General features: G+C 38.3%; 1 protein-coding gene across 1 annotated transcript in view; it reads left to right on the top strand.

Annotated features, from left to right (window-relative positions):
- LOC310650197 (histone deacetylase 9-like) overlaps positions 1-27,335 on the top strand; it is a gene marked incomplete at both ends in the record, with an annotated part of 188,845 nt that overhangs the window by 51,208 nt on the left and 110,302 nt on the right. The window contains 2 exons of the mRNA XM_083379028.1: positions 23,007-23,062; positions 23,363-23,450. Of these exons, the coding sequence (XP_083235154.1) occupies positions 23,007-23,062; positions 23,363-23,450 (144 nt within the window). The remainder of the gene's footprint in view (positions 1-23,006; positions 23,063-23,362; positions 23,451-27,335) is intronic.

Here is a 27,335-nt window from a genome sequence, read left to right as displayed (position 1 = left end):
ATTAAGAAAACCAAGATCATGGCATCTGGCCCTCTCAATTCCTGGCAAATAGATGGGGAAGAAATGGAGGTAGTGACAGATTTTATTTTCCTGGGCTCCAAGATCACTGCAGATGGGGACTGTAGCCAAGAAATTAAAAGACGCTTGCTCCTGGGGAGGAAAGCCATGGCAAATCTAGACAGCACACTAAAAAGCAGAGACATCACCCTGTCAACAAAAGTGCGTATAGTCAAGGCTATGGTCTTCCCAGTTGCAATGTATGGCAGTGAAAGTTGGACCATAAGAAAGGCTGAGCGCCAAAGAATTGAGGCCTTTGAACTATGGTGCTGGAGAAGACTCCTGCGAGTCCCTTGGACTGCAAGGCGATCAAACCGGTCAGTCCTAGAGGAGATAAACCCTGACTGCTCTTTAGAAGGCCAGATCCTGAAGCTAAAACTCAAATACTTTGGCCACCTAATGAGAAGGAAGGACTCACTGGAGAAGAGCCTAATGCTGGGAAAGATCGAGGGCAATAGAAGAAGGGGACGACAGAGAATGAGGTGGCTGGATGGAGTCACTGAAGCTGTAGGCGTGAGCTTAAATGGACTCCAGAAGATGGTAGAGGACAGGAAGGCCTGGAGGAACATTGTCCATAGGGTCGCGATGGGTCGGACACGACTTCGCAGCTAACAACAACAACAACAACAATTCTTAATTTGGACTTTACTTTTACTGTTTGGACTGTTGTGTGTTTTGAAAAATAGATTATTTAGAATCTAGTTATGTTGCACTTCAGTCTTAAAATAATTAACCTAGTATATATATAAAACAATATATGATGTTTTCCCTGGCGAGCTTAACATCAATAACAACATTTATTAAAAAGGCTAAAATAATTTCTGGGGGTATTATCTGTATAGTAAAATTTTGGACAAGCAGTGATTATGTTACATATGTGCATAAGCGTAGTCAGTAGCAAATAATAATAATAATAATAATAATAATAATAATAATAATAATAATAATAATAATAATAATAATAATAATAATAATAATAATAATAATAATTTTATTTATATACCGCCCTTCTCCCGAAGGACTCAAGGCAGTGAACAGGGCAAGTATATAAAAATACAAAAATACAAAAGTTAAAAAAGAATTAAATACAATGCCCAAACTAAAACAGTAAATACATATATTAAAAACAACAATAAAATCCCAAACCCATCCCCCCCATCAGGCCAGGCCGGCTTGTTCGAATAAGTGTGTCTTCAGATTGCGTCAGAAGGAGCGAAGGTCGGGCGCCATCCGGGCGCCATATGCCTTTTTAAAAATATCAAACATGCAAAGAAACAAAAATAAGTGCAAAATATCTGTACTACATCCAGAAATGCCAACTTTGCAACCAATATTTCTCATCTATAACTATGGCACCCTAAGGATACCTGCATACATGCAAACGTTTCTCTGGGATCAGTAACGCAACAGGGATTGCTTTTTCCTTCCAGTAACATATACCTAAAACCAGTTTATTGCATTTGGCAATTGTACTAAAAAAATCTCATTCATTTAATTTGAAATCAAGTGAAAAATTGATTTAAGTTATTTTATTAAAACAAATTAATGGCAATTCTTTTATAAAAAGTTGCCTCAAACAAAATGAGTTTGACATGCCTGCTCTAGATAGTTGAATGCTCCAAAATAAATTCTAGACCAGGCCTGTACATGCAGCCTACCAAGCACCCTTGGACAGAGCACAGACTTTTTTTTAAGTAATAAAATCATCAACACTGCCCTGAAAGTCATGTTGCCTAGTGCCTCCATGGCTTACCATGACCACAAGTTCCAACACTGTAGATGCTCCTCTAGTCACCAAATCATTGATTAGCCCACCAGCATTCCTTTGCAGACCACAAAGATTTTTAATTTATCAGTGTGGGCCTTTCCTTTCTACAAGATAATAATAATAATAATAATAATAATAATAATAATAATAATAATAATAATAATAATAATAATAATAATAATAATAATAATAATAATGAGAAGGAGAAGAAGAAGAAGAAGAAGAAGAAGAAGAAGAAGAAGAAGAAGAAGAAGAAGAAGAAGAAGAAGAAGAAGAAGAAGAAGAAGAAGAAGAAGAAGAAGAAGAAGAAGAAGTTGGAAGGGACCTTAGAGGTCATCTAGTCCAACCCCTTGCTCAGGCAGGAAACCCTATACCATTTCAGACAAATGGCTGGCCAGTCTCTTCTTAAAAACTTCCAGTGTTGGAGCATTCACCACTTCTGGAGGAAGATTGTTCCACTGGTTAGTTGTTCTAACTATCAGGAAATTTCTCCTTAGTTCTAGGTTGCTACTCTCCTTGACTAGTTTCCATCCGTTGCTTGTTGTCCTGCTTTCAGGTGCTTTGGAGAATAGCTTGACTCCCTCTTCTTTGTAGCAGCCCCTGAGATATTGGAACACTGCTATCATGTCACCCCTCACCCTTCTCTTAATTAAACTACACATACCCAATCCCAGCAACCGTTCCCTATATGTTTTAGCCTCCAGTCCCCCAATCACCTTTGTTGCTCTTCTCTGTACTCTTTCTAGAGTCTCGACATCTTTTTTACATCGTGGTGACCAAAACTGGATGCAGTATTCCAGGTGTGGCCTTACCAAAGCATTGTAAAGTGATATTAGTACTTCACGTGATCTTGATTCTATCTCTCTGTTAATGCAGCCTAGCACTGTGTTGGCTTTTTTGGCAGCTGCAGCACACTGCTGGCTCATATCTAAGCGATTGTCCACTAGGACTCCGAGATCCCTCTCACAGTTACTACTATTGAGCAAGGTATCACCTATACTATACCTGTGCATTTGATTTTTCCTGCCTAAATGTAGAACCTTACTTTTTTCAAATTGAATTTCATTTTGTTAGATAGTGCCCAGTGTTCGAGTCTGTCCAGATCCTCCTGTATCTTAAGCCTATCTTCTGGAGTATTGGCTATTCCTGCCAGCTTGGTGTTGTCTGCAAATTTGATGAGTTCCCCTCATCCAAATCGTTGATGAAGATGTTGAAGAGCTGCACAGACCTCTTCTAGTTTTTCCTCTTGCCTTTCCGAGTTAACTCCTTGGTCTGTCATTCAGCAAGAATTGACTTTGTAGGGAAGCATATTATCATTTGATTGTATATTTAACATATGTTCTACCTTTATTTACCAATTATATAATATTTGTATGCAATCCACATGGCAAGGTTTGGGGAAACTTACAATAGAAAAAATATATTTTGAAAATCATAAGATTAAAACATCGCCTGGCCCGCACCGCCTCCGCTGCCCGCATTGCGCAGCCCGGCCATATAGAGTGGGCTCTGCTGCTCCCGCACCACCAGCCACGCCGGCTCCAGCCCCAGGGAGGGGAGCCCACCGCCAACACCCTTCGCACCTGTGACTGCAGCAGCACCGTCCCCCCACCCCCCCGCCTCCTGCGCCTGCCAAGATGAGAGTTCTGGCACCTTTTTTTTTAGAAAAATAGCACTGGGAATAGAGATAGCTCAGGTTTACTACACATATTCAATAGTTGCGCTGTCTGGTTTTCAGGAATGCAATATATTCATAGTGATCAAGTTTTCAAAAGACCATTTTCCATTGAGACCTGGGAATTCAAAACTTTCTTCTTTGTTTCTTAACTTCTAAAATGATAATAAAAGAATGCATACTAATTTCCTGATTTTGCTTTTAAGAAATATTGAACATGAAAAAGGGGTATTGAAAAAACAAAACATGTCATTCCCTTTAAAAAAAATAGCAATTAATAGTCTTGCATATATTAGATATATTCCAAAGTAATATTAATCTGATAACTGATAAATACTCCATTAGAAATTGATTGCAATGAGATTTATATTTAGGGTTTAAGACTGCAGCTAGATGTTGGCTAGCTGCATAGATTTTCTTGCAAATCCATTTAGGTTTTTAATTATGAATCTAGCTAAGTTGCCCTTCTATATATAGTTATAAGCTATCTACCAATAATTTTACAGACTACAGTTAACATAGCTGTTCATCAGAGGGCATGGGAAGATTTAGCTGTGGTCACAAAAGGATGGCACAACTGAAAAAAGGATTGACTAAATTTTGAGCTGTGTCTTCCACTAGACATTCTGTAAAGCTATGCCATATTCCATAAAATGACTGGAAAATAGATTGTTTTTTTAAAAAAATCAATTAATGCGTATACCCCTGCCAATTTATGTAAATATCAATATAGCAACCAACTTGATAACTGATTCTAAAATATGCAAATATGATTGAAATACTGAATCTTTAAAACATATTTTCTTTCCATCTGGAATCTCTTGTGAACTCTTTAGTCTTTTTATTGTTCCTGGCTAATGGACAAAATACCAGCTGTGAAATTGTAAAACAATATAGCCTACTTGAATCTCACTTTAAAAAGAGCTAGCAATTACTTATTTTTGTAACAAAAATGTCATCTCCATTTGAGCATAAACATGGACAAAATGATCAATCAAAGCTAAGCCTTTTCTCTTGTTTAGTAAAGGAAGTGGGCAGATCTTCAGCATAAAAAGGACATTTAAGAAGGACGCTAGATCATAAGGCAGAAATAGCTGTGAAAATATTTAACGGGATTGTTTTATCTTCATTTTAACCAGACTCTCTAGTCAACATAAGTTTATTTCATGTGATTTTCATTGATGCTGTAAATAATTTAATTCTGCATTACCACTGATATTTGTATTTACGTGGGAACTTCTGCATTCAGTTATTAGGTATTAATATTTGATGACCTTGCAAAAATGAGTTTTTCAAATTTCTTATTATTTTGTCCTGAATACTTATCCTCTTCTCAATTTTGTATAAAATTCAAGGTGCTGAAAGATTTGGAATTATTTCACTATTTTGTGACATTTTGGTTGGCTCTAATAATAGCATTTCTTGACATATTTTAGACATTCAGGGCAGGAAAGCCAATCAGTTAAAATAAAATCCCCAAAGTTAACTCAGTATTTTTTTTATTTTTCCAAAGTCACATTTCCTGTAATTTTGGAAAAACCAAAGCTGTTAATTTACTGGATAAAAGAGAAGAAGAAAAGCTATATTGCTATAGAAGTCAGTGAAAGGAAAATTGAGAAGAGGATTGTTCATGCAGATCACCATGCAACTTCCCCAGATTTTTATCTGCAGGTATGATTTAATCAATAAAAATAAAATATATCCTTTATCTTCCTTTTGATGAGATTAATAATCAGCATTACGAGTGAAAAACTTTTTCTTTCCACCCCGAACCAACCCAGCGATGCCCTCTCCGTGATGTCCCAGTGCCTGGAGGCGGTTCAGGTCTGGATGGGGAGAAACAGGCTTCGTCTCAATCCCGCCAAGACTGAGTGGCTGTGCATATCGGCATCTCGGGTTAACCAACTTATTCCACCTCTAACGATGGGGGGGTGAGGTGTTACCCCCCGTTGATAGGGCTCGCAACCTGGGCGTCCTCCTGGACTCACGGCTCAATTTTTTTTTATTGAAAAGTTTTAAAATACAATTTTCCTTTAAAAATCCCCCCTTCCCCCTCCCTCCTCCCCCCTCCCTACCTCCCCCCCTCCCCCTCCCCCCCCCCGGACTTCCCAGAGCTAAATACAAGGTATATATATAAAAAGCAATCATAAACAATCATATACTAACAACTATAAACTCTAAAATCCATCACTCTCTAGCTTATATAGGATAAAACAAGCCTTAATAATATTGAATATGTATAAAAAGAAACTAAGATAAGAAAAGAAAAAAAGACGAAAGAAGACTTATTCAAATGCTACATAAAACTTCTTAACCCTATACTTATTCTGGATAAACTCAATCCATTTTCTCCATTCCATAATATAGCGTTCTTGCGAATGATCTTTCAAATAGGCCGAAATCTTCGCCATCTCTGCCAGGTCGGAAACCTTTAAAGTCCACTCCTCTATGGTCGGCAGTTCCTCTTTCTTCCAATATTGGCCTATCAAAAGTCTTGCCACCGTAATTAAGTTCAACATCAACTTAATGTCCACAACTGTAGCGTCTGCAATTATTCCCAACAAAAAAAGTTGCGGACAAAACTTTATCCTCTGTTTAAAAATCTTCTGCATATTCCACCAGACTTTTATCCAAAAAGCCTTAACCTTCTTACATGTCCACCATATGTGAAAATATGTTGCATCTTCATCGACTCACGGCTCAATTTTGAAGACCACATAGGAGCCGTGACCAGGGGGGCTTTTGCACAGGTTCGCCTGGTGCGCCAGTTGCGTCCCTATCTGGACCGAGACGCCCTACGCACAGTTACTCATGCGCTTGTTACCTCCCGTTTGGACTACTGTAACGCTCTCTACATGGGGCTGCCCTTGAAGACCACTCGGAGGATTGAACTGGTGCAGAATGCGGCCGCGCGAGTTGTAATGGGGGTCTCCCGATACTCCCATGTAACACCTCTACTCCGCGAGCTGCATTGGCTTCCGGTTGCCCTCCGGGTGAAATTCAAGGTGCTGGTTATTACCTATAAATCCCTACATGGCCTGGGTCCGGGCTATTTGAGGGAACACCTGCTGCCGGCATCAAACGCCCTTCGCCCAGTGCGCTCCCACAGGGAGGGTCTGCTCAGGGTGCCGCCGGTGAGAGATTGCCGGCGGGTGACACCCATGGATAGGGCCTTCTCAGTGGGAGCGCCTGCCCTCTGGAACCAGCTGCCGGTGGAGCTGAGGACTGCCCCCGACCTCCGATCATTCCGCCGGGGCCTGAAGACCTGGCTCTTTGAGCTCTCAGGCCCAGGCTGAGGAGAAATTTTTAACTGGGGTTTTAAGTATACAGGGTCAATTTAATATTTTTTAATTTGGTTTTTTAACTTTTGTATGGTGGATTTTTTAATTCCCTGTAAACCGCCCTGAGTCCTCAGGGAATAGGGCGGTATATAAATGTAACTAAATAAATAAATAAATAAATAAATAAAATTTCAGGCAGAAGATAAAATGGTTGCAGTAAAAATAATGGTATTTATTTTTACTGCATAGGCATTTACTATATGGGTTCATTCTTTAGAATACAGAAGAATATGTTTTATTTGGTTTTATTGATGTACAGACTAAAAATCTCCAAAAAGTTACATTTAACACAAGATTGTGCACATGCATGCATGCATACAAATATATATCTATTAATAGTTTACTAAGTGTCAAACAGCAACAGTTTTGAACAGAATGTGGTGGCCATGCTGTAGATGTCAAATGATCTGTCAGTTAAGAGAAGAATATTTTACTTCTCTGGGTAACAGATTACTAAGGACATTATTATATCCAGCTGTATAAAAAGATCAAACACAAGATAAGTAAAATTCAGTCTTGCATGGAAAGATGGAGGGCAATATATATTGATCCTCTTCTTCTGTGAAAATAAATAAGGATTTCAGTGCATTAAGGGATTGTAAGATTGTCCCACAATAAAATCTAAAATTTAACAAAATTTATATGAGATGAACACTGAGTGGCATGGTGGCCTAGTCATGAACATACTACACCTCCTACTTGGAAGGTTGATAGTTCAATCTTAGGTAGCAACGTATGTTTCTCTGACAGGGCACAAAGAAAAAATATCTGCTGTGAACTCTGGGTGGTGTCAGAAAGGGCATCCAGTCAGTAAATGGTCAGCTCCATCCAGTTGCCCCAACTCTACCCTGAATAGGCACTGCGGAGTTGTAAAAAGAAAAAAAAAAGAGATGAACGTCCTCAATGTCATTATATCTGCCAAGTTTGCAATGTCTCCCAGAAAAACAAATCATACTTGGTAATGAGCTATATGTTTTGCCTGAGGTTCCAGCTTCCATGTTCAGCATCTGTAGTGCAAGGTAAAATCACCAGTAGTAGTCTACTGAAAAGTCCTGATGTCAGAATCCATTGATATCACATTCATAAATGTATGGTTAAAATATTGTGCCTACCGGGATTCTGCCATACTGGTAGAAGGAGGGAGGGGCATTGTTTATTCAGTGTATCTGTAGCTGCTTTCAAAGAACCTTTGATCTGGGGGAACAAAGGGGGGGAAAATATTTTGTCTGTTGGGGCTGTAGGAAGAAGGCAATCAACAAAGGAATGCAAGAAGTCCTATCTTCCCACGGAAGGACCTGACAACCAAATTGATGGGATCCTAACCAAATGGAGTTTTGAGTGGGCTGAACCGAAAATGCTTATATAAGATTTGAAATGTGACTCAAGACCAGATCCTGTCTCATATCTCCACAACCAATTTATCCTTAGTAAAAAAAAAATCCTTTTGGACAACTCGGCTCCGAGAGTCCTTATTTCCTAAGATGTGAATTGGGGTGGGTCCTGACAGTAGACAGGATCTGCTATAAGAGTCAATCTGGAAGGGAAAACCTTACTGGGGGACTTTGCACTAAATACTATGTCTGGCGATGAAGCAAGAGAGGGGGGAAGCCCCATGGAGAGGGAATATTCTCCCTGAATGGAATCCCAGAGACAATGGGAAGCTGAAGCGGCATATTTCCCCGGGGAAGAAGCGGTGGAGAAGCACGACCAAAAACCCCTGTGGTCGATGGGCGTTGGAAGGAAAAGTTAGTGGGAAAAGGCATCGGGAGAAGTGACCCTGAGACGGAGCAACCACCAACCAGAATAGAGGCAAGAGATGGAGAGCTCCCTGCACGCCAGTGAGGAGGAGCGGATTCTGGAAAAAGCTATTGACCTGATGAAAGCAACCCTGAGCTCACTAAGGGAGGAGAGAGCTGAAAACTGCAACCGAGGCAGCGCCTGGGGCCTCAACTGGAGAGGTAATGGACAGGATCCAGCACCTGAAACCCCGGAGCCGTCCAACGGTACAGGAATTGCTGCCTCAGCAGTACCCCCCCCCCAGAACCACAGATGGGGAGCAGGATGAGGAGCGATACCATCTGCGGTGCAGACAACTCTCCAGTCAAAGACTCCTACCCCTGGAAACAAAATTCAAGGGGGAGCCATCACGATTGGGGTTTTTCTTAACCCAAGTCCTTAGCTATATGGAAGAATATGGATGGGACATCCCCAGTGACAAAACCCGCATCCGAATTGTGCAATCCACCCTGAACGGACCGGCTGCAGACTGGGTGGTGAACCTACACAACTCCAACACCCCAGAACTCAACGATTTCAACCGATTCATGGCATCCTTGAGGTAGCATTTCAAAGATCATTTGGCTAATCATAAAGCCCGAGAGAGAATCAAAACAGTCAGGCAGGGCAGACGGCCGATGGCTGAATACACCCAAGAATTCTGAGCCATTGCCAGCAAGCTGAACTGGCCAGAAGACATCCTCCTTAGCCATTTTAAAGACGGGCTAAACTACGACCTGTATGATGCTTGCCTGCCTCAAGGAGACCCACACCATCTCGATGACTGGTATGTCCTGGCAGAGGAGGGGGAGATAGACCTACTGAAGAGGCACCGTCGGGGGAAACCATGGGGCCGCCTGCCAACTGAGCAAACATGCGAGAGGGAGAAACCACCGCCCACAGCTAAAAAATCAACAGGCTGTTTCAAATGTGGGAGAGAGGGTCACTGCACTGCAGAATGCCACTCAAAAACCCCCCAGTGTAAAACAGAGTCATCACCCTCCAAGAAACTAGGGAAACCCCAAGGCAACCCAAAAGAATCTTCCATGAAGGGGACAGGGGCTGTACAATCCACAATTCCTGCCAGGAACTGGGATTGGACTCCGGCCTGCACCGCAGGGACAGTGGACAACTCGGAAGACAGCCCAGAGGGAGAACCATTGGTAGGTGGACCCCTTCCACCCATACTTAAGACATTGACTATATTAGCTTCCTCTATGCCTGAAGCAGCCAAAATAAAAGCTCTGATAGACTCTGGTTGCATCTGCTGCCTCATCAGCCCAACGTTGGTAGAGAGATTGAGCATCCCAGTGAGGAGGCTAAAACAGCCAATCTCTTTCAGTCAATTAGATGGATCAATAGTGGGGGGGACCAGCTACCCTAGCCACTTTACCAATTCACCTGTCCCTGAGGTCCCACGAGGAAGACATAACGTTTATAGTGGCCCCAGGCATAAAATGCCCAATGGTTTTAGGACTGGAATGGCTGAAGAAATGGAACCCTGGGATAAACTGGAGAACATCAGAACTTAACTTCCCAAAGGGAGCGCAGAAAAGCTTAAAACCCCAAAGCACCCCCCAACCCAAAGGGACGAGACAGCCACAGTGGGGAAAGAGAAGAAGTTACCAGAGATACCAGAGGAATACAGGGACCTTGCTGAGGTTTTCAGTGAGGAACAGGCAGATGAGCTTCCCCCCACTGCCCCACAGACTGTGCTACAGAATTCTAACCTGGGGCAAAACTCCCCAAACCCAGGATGTATGCCATGAGCCCAAGGGAAATGGCAGAAATGGACAGATTCATAAAGAAAAACTTAGAAAGAGGATTTATTGAGCCTGCCAAACCCAAAGTGGCCGCCCCAGTCCTGTTCAGGGAGAAGAAGGATGGTTCTTTTTGCTTGTGTGTGGATTATAGAAATCTGAACACAATTAGTGAATGTAATCTGTACCCCTTACCCCTGATGAAGGATATGCTATCCCACCTATCGAAAGGAAGGATTTTTACTAAACTAGACCTGAGGGAAGCATATTACCGTATTAGGATTAAGGAAGGAGATGAATGGAAGACTGCATTCAACTGCCCAATGGGTTGCTACCAATTCAAAGTACTGCTATTTGGACTGCAAGGGGCCCCCACAGTCTTTATGCAATTAATTAATGATGTGCTAAGAGAGCACCTATATAAGGGGGTCTTGGTTTACCTAGATGACATCCTTATCTTCACTGAGACCAAAGAGGAACATATCAAACTAGTCAGAACAGTTCTGGAAAAGTTGCGAGCTGCCCATCTATATGCTAAATTATCGAAGTGTGAATTCCACCAGGAAAAAATTGACTACCTGGGATATCGCATATCCCCAGAGGGCATCGAAATGGACCCTGAGAAAGTCAGGGAAGTATTAGAGTTGGCAACCCCCCGCACACGAAAGCAATTGCAAAGTTTCCTGGGGCTTGCAAATTTCTACCGCCAATTCTTCCCTGCATTTGGCCAAATATCCATGCCCCTGACAAACTTGTTGAAAATGAAAGGGGGGTCCCCCGTGAAATCCAGCCAGCCTGTAAAGTGGACAATGGAGTGTCAAGCAGCATTTGAGAGGCTAAAGAGACTTTTTTCTGCTGAACCTGTCCTAAAACACCCAGATCCCGACAAACCTTTTGTAATACAGGCAGATGCGAGTGATGTAGCGGTAGGAGCTGTATTATTACAAGAAAATGATGGGGGGACGTTGCAACCATGCGCATACACATCCAGAAAACTCACAGAAACAAAGCAACATTGGCCAATATGGGGAAAAGAGGCATTCTCGTTGAGGTGGGCATTACTAACATGGTGCCAATTTTTAGAAAGAAAGTCTGGACAGATCACAAAAATTTGGAAGCACTAAAAACACCCAGGAAACTCACTCCTAAGCAAGCGCGCTGGTCCCAACATTTCCACCGATTCAACTTTACGCTCAAACACTTACCAGGGGAAAAAAGTTTCCTGGCAGACACATTATCCCGCTTGCCCCAGTATAACAGTACAAGGACTACTGTCTTTAAACCACTTTTGCCTGAACAACAACTGGCAGTTCCAGTCACCACCAGGACACAAGAAAAAATGAAGCCGAAGGTGGATGGCCAAACTGGAATAGAATTCCAGGAAGCTTTGGAAAGCAATGAATGGTTCCAGAAAAATAGACATGTGTGCACAATTAAAGATGCACTGCCTTGGGTGGGGGAGAAGCTATATATACCTGCCACCCAGAGAATCAATTTCATGCAACTGTGCCATGATACAAAATCAGCAGGACATTTTGGGTTTGTAAAAACCTTACATTTAACTAAAAGGCAATTTTGGTGGTCATCCCTGAAAAAAGACATAGAAAGCTATATGGGCAGCTGTCAAACTTACACAATGGCTAAGAGGCTGCAAGGGAAATTGCCAGGACTGCTACAACCGATGGCAAACCCCTCAGTTCCATGGAAAGAAATAGCCATGGACTTTATTGTAGAACTACCAGAAAGTAATGGAAACACCATAGTCTGGACTGTCACAGATCTGTTCTCTAAGCAAGCACATTTCATTCCTTGCCAAAAAAAATCCCGACTGCAAAAGCATTAGCGAAACTGTTCATACAGCACATTTACAGATTGCACGGGGCACCACAACGCATCATATCTGATAGAGGGGTGCAATTTACGTCAGCATTTTGGAAAGAATTTTTATCCCTTTTAGGAACCACCAAAGCACTGTCATCTAGTCATCATCCTCAGTCGGACAGTTCGGCTGAACGATTGAACTCAGTACTTGAACAATATTTAAGATGCTTTCTTAATTTCCAGCAGTCAAATTGGATGGACCTACTGCCTTTCGCAGAAGTAGCATATAATAATGCAGTCCACTCTAGCACAGGTTACACTCCTTTCCAAGTAGCTATGGGTCAGAGCTTTAACCCAATACCAGAACTAACTCCAAAGGAACCGGTCATTCCCGAGCTGAAGGAATGGATTGCTCAATTACAAAACACCTAGCCAATAGTTTGGAAAGCATTACAAGCAGCTAGAAAAGCATACAAGACACAGGCAGACAAAAAAAGAACCGATCCTGCACCTTTCAGGGTAGGAGAGATGGTTTATTTATCCACAAAATACCTCAAATCACTCCAACCCTGTAAGAAACTAGGTCCAAAATATATTGGTCCTTTTCCAATTAAAAGGATCATAAACCCAGTGACAGTCAAATTAGAATGACCCAAAACCCTTAGACAGATACACCCAACCTTTCACTGCAGTCTAATACAGAGAGAACAACAATCACCCCAACGAACAAGAACCCCACCACCACCACCCCCAATCATGGTGGAGGGAGAAGGTGAAAGAAATCTTGGATTCCAGAAAACACCACGGAAAGATCCAATATTTAGTGGCATGGAAACACCTCCCTTCCTCGGAAAATGAGTGGGTTAATAAACACCACGTTAGAGCACCAAAGTTGCTCAAGAGATTTCATACAGAATATCCAAACAAACCAGATTAACATTTATATATTTTTTCTTTTATTCTTCCCACAGATGGACCTATCCTTCTTTTGAAAGGAGAACAGATTGTCCGAATACATTGATATCACATTCATAAATGTATGGTTAAAATATTGTGCCTACTGAGATTCTGCCATACTGGTAGAAGGAGGGGGGATTGTTTATTCAGTCTATCTGTAGCTGCTTTCAAAGTACCTTTGATCTGGGGGAACAAAGGGGGGGGAAATGATCTGACTGTTGGGGCTGTAGGAAGAAGGCAATCAACAAAGGAATGCAAGAAGTCCTATCTTCCCATGGAAGGACCTGACAACCAAATTGATGGGATCCTAACCAAGAGCCTTGGTGGAGCAGAGGGCTAATGCCTCCTTAGGTAACACCAGCTGCCTGCAATTAGTGCAGGTTCGCGTCCCACCAGGCTCAAGGTTGACTCAGCCTTCCATCCTTCCGAGGTAGGTAAAATGAGGACCCAGATTGTTGGGGGCAATTAAGCTGACTTTGTAATAATGCCGCTTGGGGCCCCCCAAAAGCCCTAATAAGCAGGCATAAACATAGAATGAAGGCTATTGCTAAGCACATTGATTTGTGCTTTAGATTGTAAGCCGCCCTGAGTCTTCGGAGAAGGGTGGGATATAAATGGGATTTTAAAAAATGGAGTTTTGAGGGGAGTGGGCTGAACCGAGAATGCTTATATAAGATTTGAAATGTGACTTGAGACCAGATCCTGTCTCATATCTCCACAACCAATTTATCCTTAGTAAAAATTTTCCTTTGGACAACTCGGCTCCAAGAGTCCTTATTTCCTAAGATGTGAATTGGGGTGGGTCCTGACACCTGATAAGCTAGATTTTAAGGTACAGAGATTATTGTTCTTGTTGCTGACATAAGAAATCACTTAAGAATTTGAACCACTATCTAAGTAAAATGAGTTTAATTTATTGCCAGGCATGTTAGATTGTTTTCTCCAAACTAAAATAAAGTAGGCATTCTTGAATTATGAGGACAAGTTTCCTGTGCATTATTTAAGCTTCCTGATATCACTGACAAGTAAATTCAAGTAACTTCACCTGAACTCGTTTATGGTTGATCTTTTCATAAGAAATACCTGTGTGGAAGACAGCTGCATACTTGCTGTGGTAGCTTTCTTTACAGTAGTTTTCATAAAGATACTGTGCTGGAAACAAAGATGCAAAGTTTGCCTGTTCTTTTTTTGCATCTTGGCTCATTTTCAACCTTGTATCTCAACCCTGTACTATACTGCTCAAAAAAATAAAGGGAACACTTAAACAACACAATGTACTGTATTTAATAGTAGGATGTCTTATCTTGTGTTCCCTTTATTTTTTTGAGCAATATACTTAAAGTCTTCTCATGAAAGCTTACAATAAGCACAGATAATATTTTGGAAATATTATTTGAATTAAAATATATGTGAGAGAAAGGTGTTCTGTTTGAAAATTCCAAATTTTTCAGGTTATAAAATTTTATTAACTGATGGCCAAATAAAGATTGAGAAAGGAATAATATCAGTCCCAAGATGATAGATTCTGACATTAACAGGATCATCCATTTGTGCTGAACCAAAACAAGCATACATTTCTTCAAACCCCCTCTTCAAAATGATATGACTGGCGTTGCCTTTTTGGTAAACATGTTTAATTTAACTAAATTAAAATAGTTCAAAATGAATATCCTTGAAAACTAAAACTGTAAGCTTTCCTGGGATGGTTCCTTTTGATATGTCAGGACTGATCAAAATCAACATATATTTTTTTACTGCATCCAGTCATTGTTATTCTGATATTTGCAATTTCAAGGAACCATGAATGTAACATATATTTGCTTTTTTAAAAATACACTTATCCATTTGAATCAGTGAAGCCTTCAGAATAAGAGTCAAGTATCCAGAACAGAACATCCAAAATATCTATTGATCTTAAAAACATCCAAAATGAACAGGTGAGAGGGTTTTCCCCCAAATTTAATATATATAATTTTACTTTGCTATGAATAATTGTCTCTGAAATAGCTAAGTACCGGTAGTTAAAAGATTCAGACAAACTAGTCCTCCATTTATAATCCTCACTTTTTCTGGAAGAAAAAAAATGAAGTAATAGACTTTTTAGTTGGCAGCTCTGTGATAGGATGAGGTCCCAAGTTGCAAAGTTGCAGGTAGATTTAGTCTCTTGTACATGACTCCAGAGGATCTCTGGGACTTTTGCTGAAAACTGGTATAATTGTTCACCAGTTTTAAACCAGGAAGTGCATGAAAATGCTGGTGTAAGTTCATAGTAGTCTTAATATTTGAAAATAAAGATCTTCTCCAGAATCCTCCTACAAATCAAAGAAAGACCTGACCCAGCCATTTTTTAGTATTGCCCCTATTATATATTGAATACATATAAAGTTGTGTTAATCTCTGCTAAAGTGAAACTAACTTAACTCCAACTGCTTGTGAAACTAAAATTCAACTAACCTTTAGATGACCTTGACTGTTAACTCCAACTGCTTTGGAGGGAAACTTTGAACATTTATATTTGGGCGGGTTTTTCAAGTATTGTGATTGGTTAAGCCCTGTGGGCTCAGAGTATAAATTACAAGCAATTGCCTGCAGTTCTCCAGTTCTAGTTTGAGTCAATAAATAAGGTTGTAACTATGCTGGTCTGCTCCTTGCCTACTGAAGCCCACTACTCAATATCCTCCTTTTATTTTGGAGCTCTAGTAGCTCAAAAAGGGTTAAATACAGCTTCTGTAATCAAAAGTCACTGCCCAAGCTCTAGAAACTATCCATCTGTAAATGCAAAGACACAAATGCAACAACTTTTTAATGACTTTATTTTATTAGCAGATTATAAGTAGAAGATATAGCCTGCTATCCACCCAAAGTTTGACTTTCCGTGACATTGACCTACTGCTTGTTCCATAGTGATCCTGACCAATCTTTTAAATATTTTAATTAGTTGGCTGAAGTGATTGTAAATCTCCAGAGTTGTGAAGCATATCTCATGGGTTTCTTCGTTAATTATCTGGACATTCTTGAACTTCATACAAAAGAGGAAAAGCAAGATGATATTTAAGATTCATATTCTTGGAAAAATAAACTATGTGTCATGCATTCAGCACACATCTAAATGATACTTTATAAATGAGCTCTTATTGTTTCTTCCAATAGGCCAGTGATATGACATAAAATAATTCCCTTTCCTGAAGAATGAAGTCTTTGATAAAGCATTGATGTGCCATTTTTTCTTTAAGCATATTTAGAGATTTTTGAAGCATTTCTTTTCAATCTTGAGGTTTAGAGCACACAAATTCAGACTTCTAATATAATGACAGGTATGAATGTTTCCTCTAATGTGCATTATTGTCAGCTGCTTTAAAGTTTCTTGGTATCTGTATCTTAGTATAAAAAAGTGTCAGTGCAAAAATGCTTTGAATTTATATTTGTGGCTAGATTTTCAATATATTCCTTGGTGTTAGATAAACTATCTCTTGGGTATATTTTTGTTTCTTTGTCTGACCTTCACCCACTGTTCTGAGATCATTGTCTGGTATTTCCTATTGCCCAAATGTTCATTACCTCTGATTAAAATGGGACAGCTTCGCGTTAAATTTGGTAGGCATGGAAAATGCTAGGCTTTGTTGAGAAATGATTGGCACACGTTTAACATTTGTTGAAGGTGGAAATACTAGGCTCTAAAAATAATTATGTACTGGAGTTGTATTGCATCACTCTGTGTCCCACATTCTGACCTAGCAATTGCCAAATATTTTAGAAGATTAGTCAACAAACAAAATGCAGTGAGTGTTCTATTGTAGACTTTAATGTCATCTCAGAAAGACTTTAAAAAAGGGACCATTTTAATTAGGGTTTATTTAACTATGTCCAAACCAATAGGAGACTAAGAGTGGATATGCAAATAATTCCAATATTTTTCAACACATTAACAAAATTAACTTGCCTAATTTGCTAATTAACAATAATAATTATTCAAAATTTTGGCTGATACTCATCTAATCTCAATACTCTAATGAATAAAGAACAAAGCCAATTCCCAAAACTTGAATCATAAAATGTAGGCATTGTAAGAACCTTGATCTAGTCCATTACTCTTCTAGTGTAGGAATCCACTACAATACCGGAATCCACTCTACTAGAATACCACATTCCTGATTATCCAGCTTGTTTCAGTGCTTCTAGCAAATGAGACTCCACCACTTTCCAAGTCAGTCTTTCATTGTTGAGCAGCTTCTACAGTTTAAATTTTTTTCTTGATGTCCAACTGATACAACTGTCATGTTTCAGATATCTTCATTATAATCATGTAGTAATTGCCATTTTTTACCCTCTCATCTGCAGACACCTCTGCTCTAGCCTCTAAAATCCAATATTTCAACTGTTCCAATCTTCATAAGTTTTTCTTCCAAAGGAACAGGTCTACACTGAATGACATATTCTAGATATGGTCTGACCAATGCAGAACAAGAGGAATCATAATTGGCTCCCTTGGTGAAAGGAAAATAACAAGACAAGTAAGTCTTGTCTTCAAAGAGTATTTTAAGATTCAGTGAAACAGTTCTCTTCCCCGGCAGCAAATGGAGCTGTTGCTCAAACTGGAATGCCAGGTAGAGAGTAAAGGAACTACTTTTTTGCAAGAAGAAAAGACTATTTAAACTTCGTCAGCTGAGACTTGCATTCCAGACTTGCTTATGGGGATAGAATAGAGCCAAAGGACATAAAGTACTACTGCCAAAATGGTTTATCTCTGTAGTTGGATTTTATTCCTTGATTTTATGGTTTTAAGGACTGAAACTTTAGAGGCTACTACATTTACCTTAACGTTCCTTCCATGAGAGCTTAAAGAGAGCAGGTGTAAACAAATTAACCTTTGTCCCTACTTTTTGATGTGTCTAGTTAGCCTCTGATACTTGTGTCTGTCCCCTTCTCAACTCATTGCTATGTTCTTGATCTTGACACCCGACATCTCTTGATGAAGCCTAGGATTGCATTTGCTTTTTTTTAAGTTGCTTTGCAGTTCATCTTCAGTTTGTGATCTGGCAGAGCCAAATCTGTCCTTTTTTTACATTTACTGATACCCAGTATGCTTCCCCATCATTTTGAGAACCTTCAGTTCAAAACATTTGTACTCTTGGAAATTATCCTCCTAATATCTGCCCAATGTTCCAGCTTGATATGATACCTAACCTTGACATTGTCACCTAAGGCATTTATCATTCATTTGTACATATTTCATCATTATATTTTCTAATCTCTCATCCAAATAATTTATAAGCATGGCAAACTACGCAATGTCTAACTTGGAGGCTATTGAACCTATCTCCCTTGAAAAAGCCACAGATCTGCACTCCTTGGGATAAAATTGTTCAATCAAGTCTTATAGTAAATCCAAGTTGATGTAGTCTTGTTTGATAGAATCTCATGGGAAACTTTGCTGAATATTTTGCTGAAATCAAGATATAACTACATCCCTTACATTCCCCCTTGCCATTGTCAATTCTATCTAAACGCGATTGTCTCTTGATGAATATTCCTAGTCAACTATACTTTAAATGTAGTGTATATATGCACATATACAGTATATGCATATAATAGTAAGCTGAATTTATGTATATGCTACTTCAAAACACAACAGAAACTTTTTAAAAATATTACTTTTATTTTCCAGAGACTTATACTCCTCAAATAACTTGTGGACTATTTAGAAATTGGAAGGTGAAATTCTTCTGCTTGAGTGATTGGAAAACTTGTGAAATGGTATGCTGCTAAATTTCAAAAATAGCAACCAGCTATTTAAAAGGCTTAAGGGACGCGGTGGCTCAGTGGGTTAGGACGCTGAGCTTGTCGATCAGATGGTTGGCAGTTTGGCGGGTTGAATCCCGAGTGCCGCGTAACAGAGTGAGTGCCTGTTACTCGTCCCAGCTTCTGCCAACCTAGCAGTTCAAAAGCATGTAAAAATGCAAGTAGAAAAATAGGGACCACTACGGTGGGAAGGTAACAGTGCTCCGTGCGCCTTTGGCGTCTAGTCATGCCGGCCACATGACCACAGAGACGTCCTCGGACAAGCGCTGGCTCTTCGGCTTTGAAACAGAGATGATCACCAGCCCCTAGAGTCGGAAACGACTAGCACGCATGTGTGGGGGAACCTTTACCTTTTTTATTTAAAAGGCACATATTATAACTATTGTGCTCTTATAGAATTCATGGTAAAAGTAGTTTTAAAATGTAACAGACACTATGATAAACTGCAGCTCACTTGAAGAGCCATACCTACCTCTGTGACGTAGCCAATTAATAGTTAGAATTAACCTGCAAAGAATTGAATTATGCTATGCTAAATGGACAGGAATATTCACAGAAATATAACATGGACAATTTTGCTTGGGAATTGGGAATAACTAAACAAGCTAGCAGCTTGCTTTGAGTGTAAATGAAGGATTAATACAGGGTGATGTGTTTCTGCCTGCCAAAAATGGTAGTTAGACTGTTCTTGAGATGGGCCAACCAGGCAGAGTGAATGAATCTTCATTAAGGACAGTAGGAAATGTTAAGTTGCCCATCAATAGTAACCCTACCTTCACAGAATAAATATGGAATCTATGAACTATTCCATATATTTGAAAATCACAGTATATTAATGTTATGCATGCTTTGGAAATGTTTAGGAAGCACTGCTTTTGAATTTATGCAAGTGAAAGCATAGCACCTCTTTGATATTTTTAAAGCAACTTCTATTTTTTATGATTTGATTAAGCTTGGAAAAAGGTGATGTTGTCTTAAGAGTTTCCTTGTGGAAGTTCCCCTGAAAGCCTACAAAAATGTGTGGCTCTTTTAAAGAGTAGCAGAAAACTTGTGTGAGATTTGGACTGTATTTTCTGAACAATTTTCTAAGTATGCACTCTCCTAATAATTATCCACATATACAAATTATACGTATAAAGAATATGTGCAAGTTTATGTAGGTCAACATTTTATTCTTATTCTTGCTGATGCGAGAAGAAAAATCTAGACAGATCAGTTTCATTGATTCTCTGAACATATTCAAGCATTTACCTAATCTGTAAGCACTTAGATCTGTGTAAACAATGACATTTTCTGTATCACTATACTCCTTACTCACCCATGAATTTTTTCACACCTCCTGAATCAAAGTTTGGAGGATGGAGACAGGCAGTTTTAAAATCCTGATGTGAGTAATAATACCAATTGAAGTTGAGTGACATTCTGGATTTTTAACTTGAAAGTAATTAAATTGGATGGCATGCACACAGATATATATATATATATATATATATATATATATATATATATATATATATATATATATATATATATATATATGTGTATGTGTATGTGTATGTGTATGTGTATGTGTATGTGTATGTGTATGTGTATGTGTATGTGTATGTGTATGTGTATGTGTATGTATATGTATATGTATATGTATATATATATATATATATATATATATATATATATATATATATATATATATATATATATATATAATCAGTGAATTATTAAAAACTACATTTCTTATCAGCAAAGAGTGCATATATCTTTACTTTAAACCCTGAATATAATGGCAGGGAATGGACAGCTATGAGTGATGTATTACAGAAATTGTTTAAGGTATTTGTAGAAAATCAAATTTTTTTTCATGACTACTCTGAATGAAAACATACAAAATGTCCACCATGTGCATTATAATCTGTCTTTAAAAAGTCCAATAAAGTTGCAAGGTTTGGCAGGCTTCTAGGTTAGATTTATAGTGCAGTGAAATATGGAATTTCCATCATTCTTTTTTCTAATCTCCCCAATGACTTTTTTCTATGTGAAAGTTTATTTTCATGCAAAAAGGAAAATTCTTATTTTTGTGCGGCTGAATGTAAACAAAGAAACCTACACACAAAACAAAGGAACAAAGTTTTGAATTTATTTAAAGATCTAATATTCACATATCCTTGATTTCTTCTCCTTTATTTTTATATGGACATACTGGATCTATATATGATGTAGTCTTGATTTAATAAACTGTACATTTTTCTGGGGTTTTATTAAGGACATAACTGACAATTTGCCTAATTCCAGAATTTCCATACTTACAGTGTGAGTGGATTAAAAAAAATCTCAGCAGTCAGTATGGGAGTTAGAGTTAAATTCCTTAGTGTGAAAAATATGGTTTCAGAGCACAACAACCTGCACATAGATAAAAACTCCACATGATCATTACAAATCATTCATGTTTACTCAAAAACAGGTCCTAGGAAATATATAGGATTGCAGTCTGAGGCTCTCTTGTGACCCTTTCCCTGTGTTGTGTAGCTAAGTATTGTATTTTACATAATAGTTGTTTTTTATAGTCTTACTTAGTGCCTTACTATGGAACTCTGGCAAGCACACATGCACATGCATACAAATACTATTCCTATGATTTGCTCCCTTGTGTTTACACTTGAAATAAATATTCTTGTATTCTGGCATTATTAAACATGGAAACCATAAAATAAGAACACAGAATTAATGGGAATAGAAACATAAAGTGCTCTAATCCAGAGGTCCCCAACCTTTTGGGCACCAGGGACAGTTCTGTGGAGAGAGTTTTTTCTGCAGATCAGAGGGGGCAAGGTTTTGTGTGCTGCCTGCATCTCATGGATGGGGGTTTGCTTGCTTGTGTGGACTGGTTGCTGGCATGCTGCAGCCTGGTATTGGTCCACGGATCTGGGGTTGGGGACCCCTGCTCTAATCTGCAAAGAAGTAAAAATGCATGGAATTGCCATAGGAATATTTTAATACTGACATAGAAGGTCAACAAAAATGAAGAAATTTGCTTTGTCTTGCAATATAGCAATGTTGATTTCTAGGAGCTTAAATTAAAGATCTAAGGTCAAATTTCAAGCATCTCTATTCTCAGCAATGTTGCCAAAATAATAGATATGCAATGTACATGACACTGCTATTAGAAAAAAATTGCAAAACTCTGCTTGCACATTGGCACTGGGGATTGCAGATAGTAAATAATAATTATATCAAAAGGTATAAGTCACAATAACTAGAGAGAAGACCCATATTCAATGACAGTCTGGCAAACAAACAGCAGGCCATTACTTTCATGCCCTGTGTGTCAGACCTTATGATTGTCATGCCTTTTGCATGAAACTTGAAAGATATCTAACTAGATTGCTACTAAAAACAAGGTTGGACTAGAAAGATTTTTGTATTTGTTACTTTGGTATCAGTGCCTATCTATATATACTGCCATCCAAGGGTGAAGAATGTATATCTCTCAAGATATAGATTGCTTCATTCCCAGCCATCATGGTCTATAGGTAGGAGCAGGATAACAGATTACTTTACTATCTGGAAAGAAAAAAGAGGACAGCAGTCTCACTCATCCCGTATGCAAAAGGAATGGAACTGGCAGCTAATTTGTTCTGTAACATCAGTGAAATAGAATGGCCATCACATTATCTTGAGAGTATTACATTAATTTCAGCATGACCTGATGTGACACGTCTATTTTCTCCAGCAAACATGTGATATTTATTTCCTGAAATGCCAAAAAGATGATAGAATGATGGTTCAATGGCATTTGAAATACCACATGTTTTCACTTCATCTTATATGAAAGATTAACATTGGAAAGTGAAGATATTGCTTCAGTATATTCTATGAAAGGCTAACAAAGACAGGAAAAGATGCTTAGAAGTCTTAGTAGAGTATAAAGAACAAAAGCAATTTGCTTGCTGATTTTTGCTCAATAGAAACACAGGAGAATTTTTCTGCAGCCACCCCTATCTTACTGCCTTATTCTTTCAAAATCTGGTAATTGAAAACCTATCTTGTTCTTACAGAATGGTTTTGCTATTGTGAGGCCCCCAGGCCATCATGCTGAAGAATCAACAGCCATGTAAGTACCAGGGAATATTGCCCATCTTGGAGTGCTAGGGTTACTGGCAATCACCTGTACTGTGGGTGTCTCAGAGGACCTCTAATTGTTAGCAGATGACTGAAAAGGTTTTCGAGGTATCCCAGAAGGAGATTTATGATCTCAGAGATCATATAGCTTTTTTATAACTTACATACACACACACACACACACACACACACACAGACACACACACACACACACACACACTCCTAAACATTATTTATAGATGTTTCCTGACCAATGTGCTTTATAAAATTTCTGTTCTTCTCTATTCCACAGGGGGTTCTGCTTTTTTAATTCGGTTGCAATTACAGCCAAATACTTGCGAGACAAGCTAAATATAGGCAAGATATTGATTGTAGATCTGGTATGTATTCTTGACGAGCATCATCATTTTAGTGCAATGGGGGGAAGAGATGAAGGGAGGAAGGACAAAAATGTTGCATTTTCTTCTATACATTAGTCTTTTCTGCTTTTACTACTTAGAAGCAATGAAGGTATGCATTTTTCCTTTGAATTTGAGAACCCATTAAATTCAGGATTGCAGGACTGAAACCATAAACATGTATGTTACACTCTAACAGTGTTAGCTGCAATTTTAAAGAGAAAATGAGTAGATCAGGATGACATTTATGGTTCTTAAATGAACTGATTCTTTCACTACTGAAATGATCCAACAAGTACCAATTTACTTTTTCATGCAGGATATAAATTTGAAATAATTTAATTTAATTGCATGTTTTTTGATTTGTAGCAATTTTGATTTTCTTCCTTAAACTGACAATAAGTTGGCATGTTTTGCAACAGTCATATACTTGAAACAGAATACTAATCTTCCCTAAAAATTACCAAATCATGTATACCAATACAATGACAGCTTTCAGGTATAAATATACTATTGAATGGCATTTATGTTTTAAAAAGGCAATCATTGGGAATTAGTTTTATCTTTTAATAAATAGTCAAGTTCCAAACAAATAGTTAAGTGAAATGCAGTTGTCATATGGCTTCTTGTTTATATACTCTGTTCATGAATAATGAATTGAATTCTGCCTTCTACTTAAGTACCAACTTTATCCACAGTCTAACAGAAAATCGAGATTGATTTATATACACCATTATTGTTTTGCCTGCCCTTCAGGAGAAGCAATGCAATAAGACTAGAAAAGCATAGGCAGGAAATAAATCTTGGCAACCAACTCTAACCTGTTACATATAATTAATTTCTGCAGGTAATAAAAATTTACATACAGTATATGAAAACTATGAGGTTGTAAAACTTAAATCTTACTGCTATCACAACTCACAAATAATTATTACTATAAACTCATGGACTTAATATGTAATAATCCTAATTAATTTGCACAGTTCAAGACAATACAAGAGAACTCAGACCAACATTTAATTTTAAAGCTGTAGCATCAGCATTTGAATTATGTACAGGAGTTTCATTTCAACCATGAGTAACAAACCAGCAAATAATGAGACCTTGAATGAATTGAAATTGATCAGTTAGGTTCTAGATAGTATAGTCATCTTCTTCCCATGAGTACTTCCTTCCTTTGTCCCATAGATTTTCTTCTTCCTGCTCTCAGAAATAATGCCAGTTTCAAGCACCAGTATTTGGGGTGGGGGGCTTCAAAGAACTACTCAACACAAGGTTCATAAAATCATCAGAAAGAGCCAAAAGTGGTCTGGGAACACTAAGGTCCACTAACAAAATAAAAGAACTTTGCACAAGAGAGCAGCAGCATGCACCAGATGGTCTGCGAAGAGTGGCTCCAGCAGCTGAGTGAATTGATGCTAAAAAGAATAAGGCCAGCTCTTGGAGAAAGCCTTGTGAAGTCAGTCAGATCCACCAGAATCAAGCAACTAGAAGAACTGAAGACAACATAATTGTTATGTAGACAACTTAATTGTTAAAAATCCAGTCTAGTCGCTTGAAATCCTGGCTGTAAAATAAGGCCAAAACTTATTGTGCAAAAGGTTTATGTGCATAACCAGGTCTTTCCATGGCAGATACTTGAAACAACAAATAATAGGATCATAAATATTAAGGGACACCTGTAATTAAACATACTGTATTAAACTTCATAAGCAAAGCAAAAATATTAAATAACTGACAGCACCTTTACTGGCAGCCCCTGTGTCACAGCTAATGAATTAATATTGATTTATTGAAATATATTTCACATTTATTATTTTTAATAGCTCAAGGTGGTGAACATATCCAACACACCTTACTTCTCCTATTTTCCATACAACAACAACCCAGTGAGTTTGGGTTGGCCTAAGAAAGAGTGACTGGCCCAAAGTCACCCAGCTGGCTTCATGGCTAAGATGGGGCTTGAACTCATGGTCTTCCATTTTCTTGCCTGTTGTCTTAACCACCAGACAACATGGCTATATTATTTAATATATTATATAAACTGGCTCTTTATATAATATATTCCTGTATATATTCTGTAGTAGACATAGCACTATGAGAATAAATGTAAAAACCAAACTCAATGCAGCATAATCAACACATACAGTATGTTCATAGCAATAACTATCAATAATTCATCTACCTTGAAATTCTTTGCCATCAACATACAATAGGCAAACACATTCAGAACAGAAAAACTAGTGAACAAGCTCATGTGGTCATACAGCCAAGTAGCACTGTTTGCTGCCCGTAGCACACAACAAAATTGTAATAAAGAAATCACAGAATTCTTCATGCAGATCATGAATCAAGAAAGCACTGACACTGCTAGGAGTTAACTTCCATTTGACATATTCTTGGATCTATTACCCTTACAAAATAGACCGCTTGAATACTATCACTCTTTTGCTTAGTGATCAAATGCAGGAATTCAATTTTTGAACCAGTTTTGTTGACCAACAAAATAAATATGTGCATGGATAGTACAAGTAAAAAGATTAAAATCCCACTGTGGAAACTTGGTATTATTCTTCATGTTGTACAGTACAATAAGCACTGTGTGTAAGTACAAGGAAAAACAGAAACTGCAACAAGAAAATTAGAGGGCATTAGCAAAAGACTAAGTAGGAAAGAATCATACAGGAGAGAATGGGTTCAAATCTTATTAGTTTGATGATTAATAAAATGTTACTTCTGGAATCAGATAAATCATCATTGCTTTAGAAATAAAGGTGTGTAAAATGAATTAAAAGGAACTACACTTCTAATTCCACATAGTAATTACCTCACTCTCACCTATGGGAGATGGGTGAGTGGAAAAGTAATGGGGCATGCCATCTTTCTTGCTTGCTATGTGAGGCACTTTTCAAATTTGGGGAAAGATGACTTGAGAGAACCCTGACAGACAACTGCTTTATCTCTTTATTGCAGATGCTGTTAGATCTTTAATAGTAAACTATTAAAACAGCTTGGGGCCACAAAATTCGGAAGGTGTTATGTGTTAACACAGAATGTGATACGAACATTAACAAACCCAGTCCACAGCTTTTATTTCTGCTTTTTATTTCATGAAGAGTTGAATAGCAGTTCAGTAAGTAGATAGACTTGTAGCTAGCCAATATCTACTAGTATCAGTTGAAATAAGCAACTCTCCAGACAGATTACTATAGCTATAGGCTTCAGGGATTGTAGGCTGCTCAAGATATATAGTTCACTTTCACTCATGGAATAAATATTCTGGTATAAATGTCAATATATTGTGGGAATGCAATCCAGTGGAACCACAAAAACTTGGTATTGTATACAAATGATTCCAAATTCTATTGTTATCAAACCAAAGAGCTATGAATGCAAACATATATTCCTACTACTATGAAGTATATAATCATAATTTCTTGGCTTCAACTTCCATATGATCTGCATAATACGTGGAGTATTAATAATGTGCCATTCCATTATTGATTGAAGAATCAATGTGAATCCGATCTTCCAATTTCAGCTGGCACTAGGAAAAGAAAACGCAAAGTCAATATGCAGTAATAGCATTCTTTTGTTATACAATAAGTTCTCAATTTCAAGGATTTTGGTTTAATGAACTTCAGATTTAAAAGCCCTATCTGCTGAATGAGATTTGCCTGAATTTTAGACAATAATGGATTTAGTTCAGATGATTTTATTTCAAAACCATATTCACTACTAGTAGTAGAGAAAGGTTTCTCTTGACAGTTCTGCTTTTCTGCTGAAAAATTACCATTTATTGAATATTAGGCTTTAATGGATATCCATCCCCTTGTTCCTTGTTAATTCATTCAATCAAGGATTAAC

Source organism: Vipera ursinii (genome assembly GCF_947247035.1).
Source record: "Vipera ursinii genome assembly, chromosome: Z".
NCBI classification, from domain to species: domain Eukaryota; kingdom Metazoa; phylum Chordata; class Lepidosauria; order Squamata; family Viperidae; genus Vipera; species Vipera ursinii.
The sequence above is the reverse complement of the archived record's forward strand: the minus strand, read 5'-3'. Positions and strand labels throughout refer to the sequence as shown.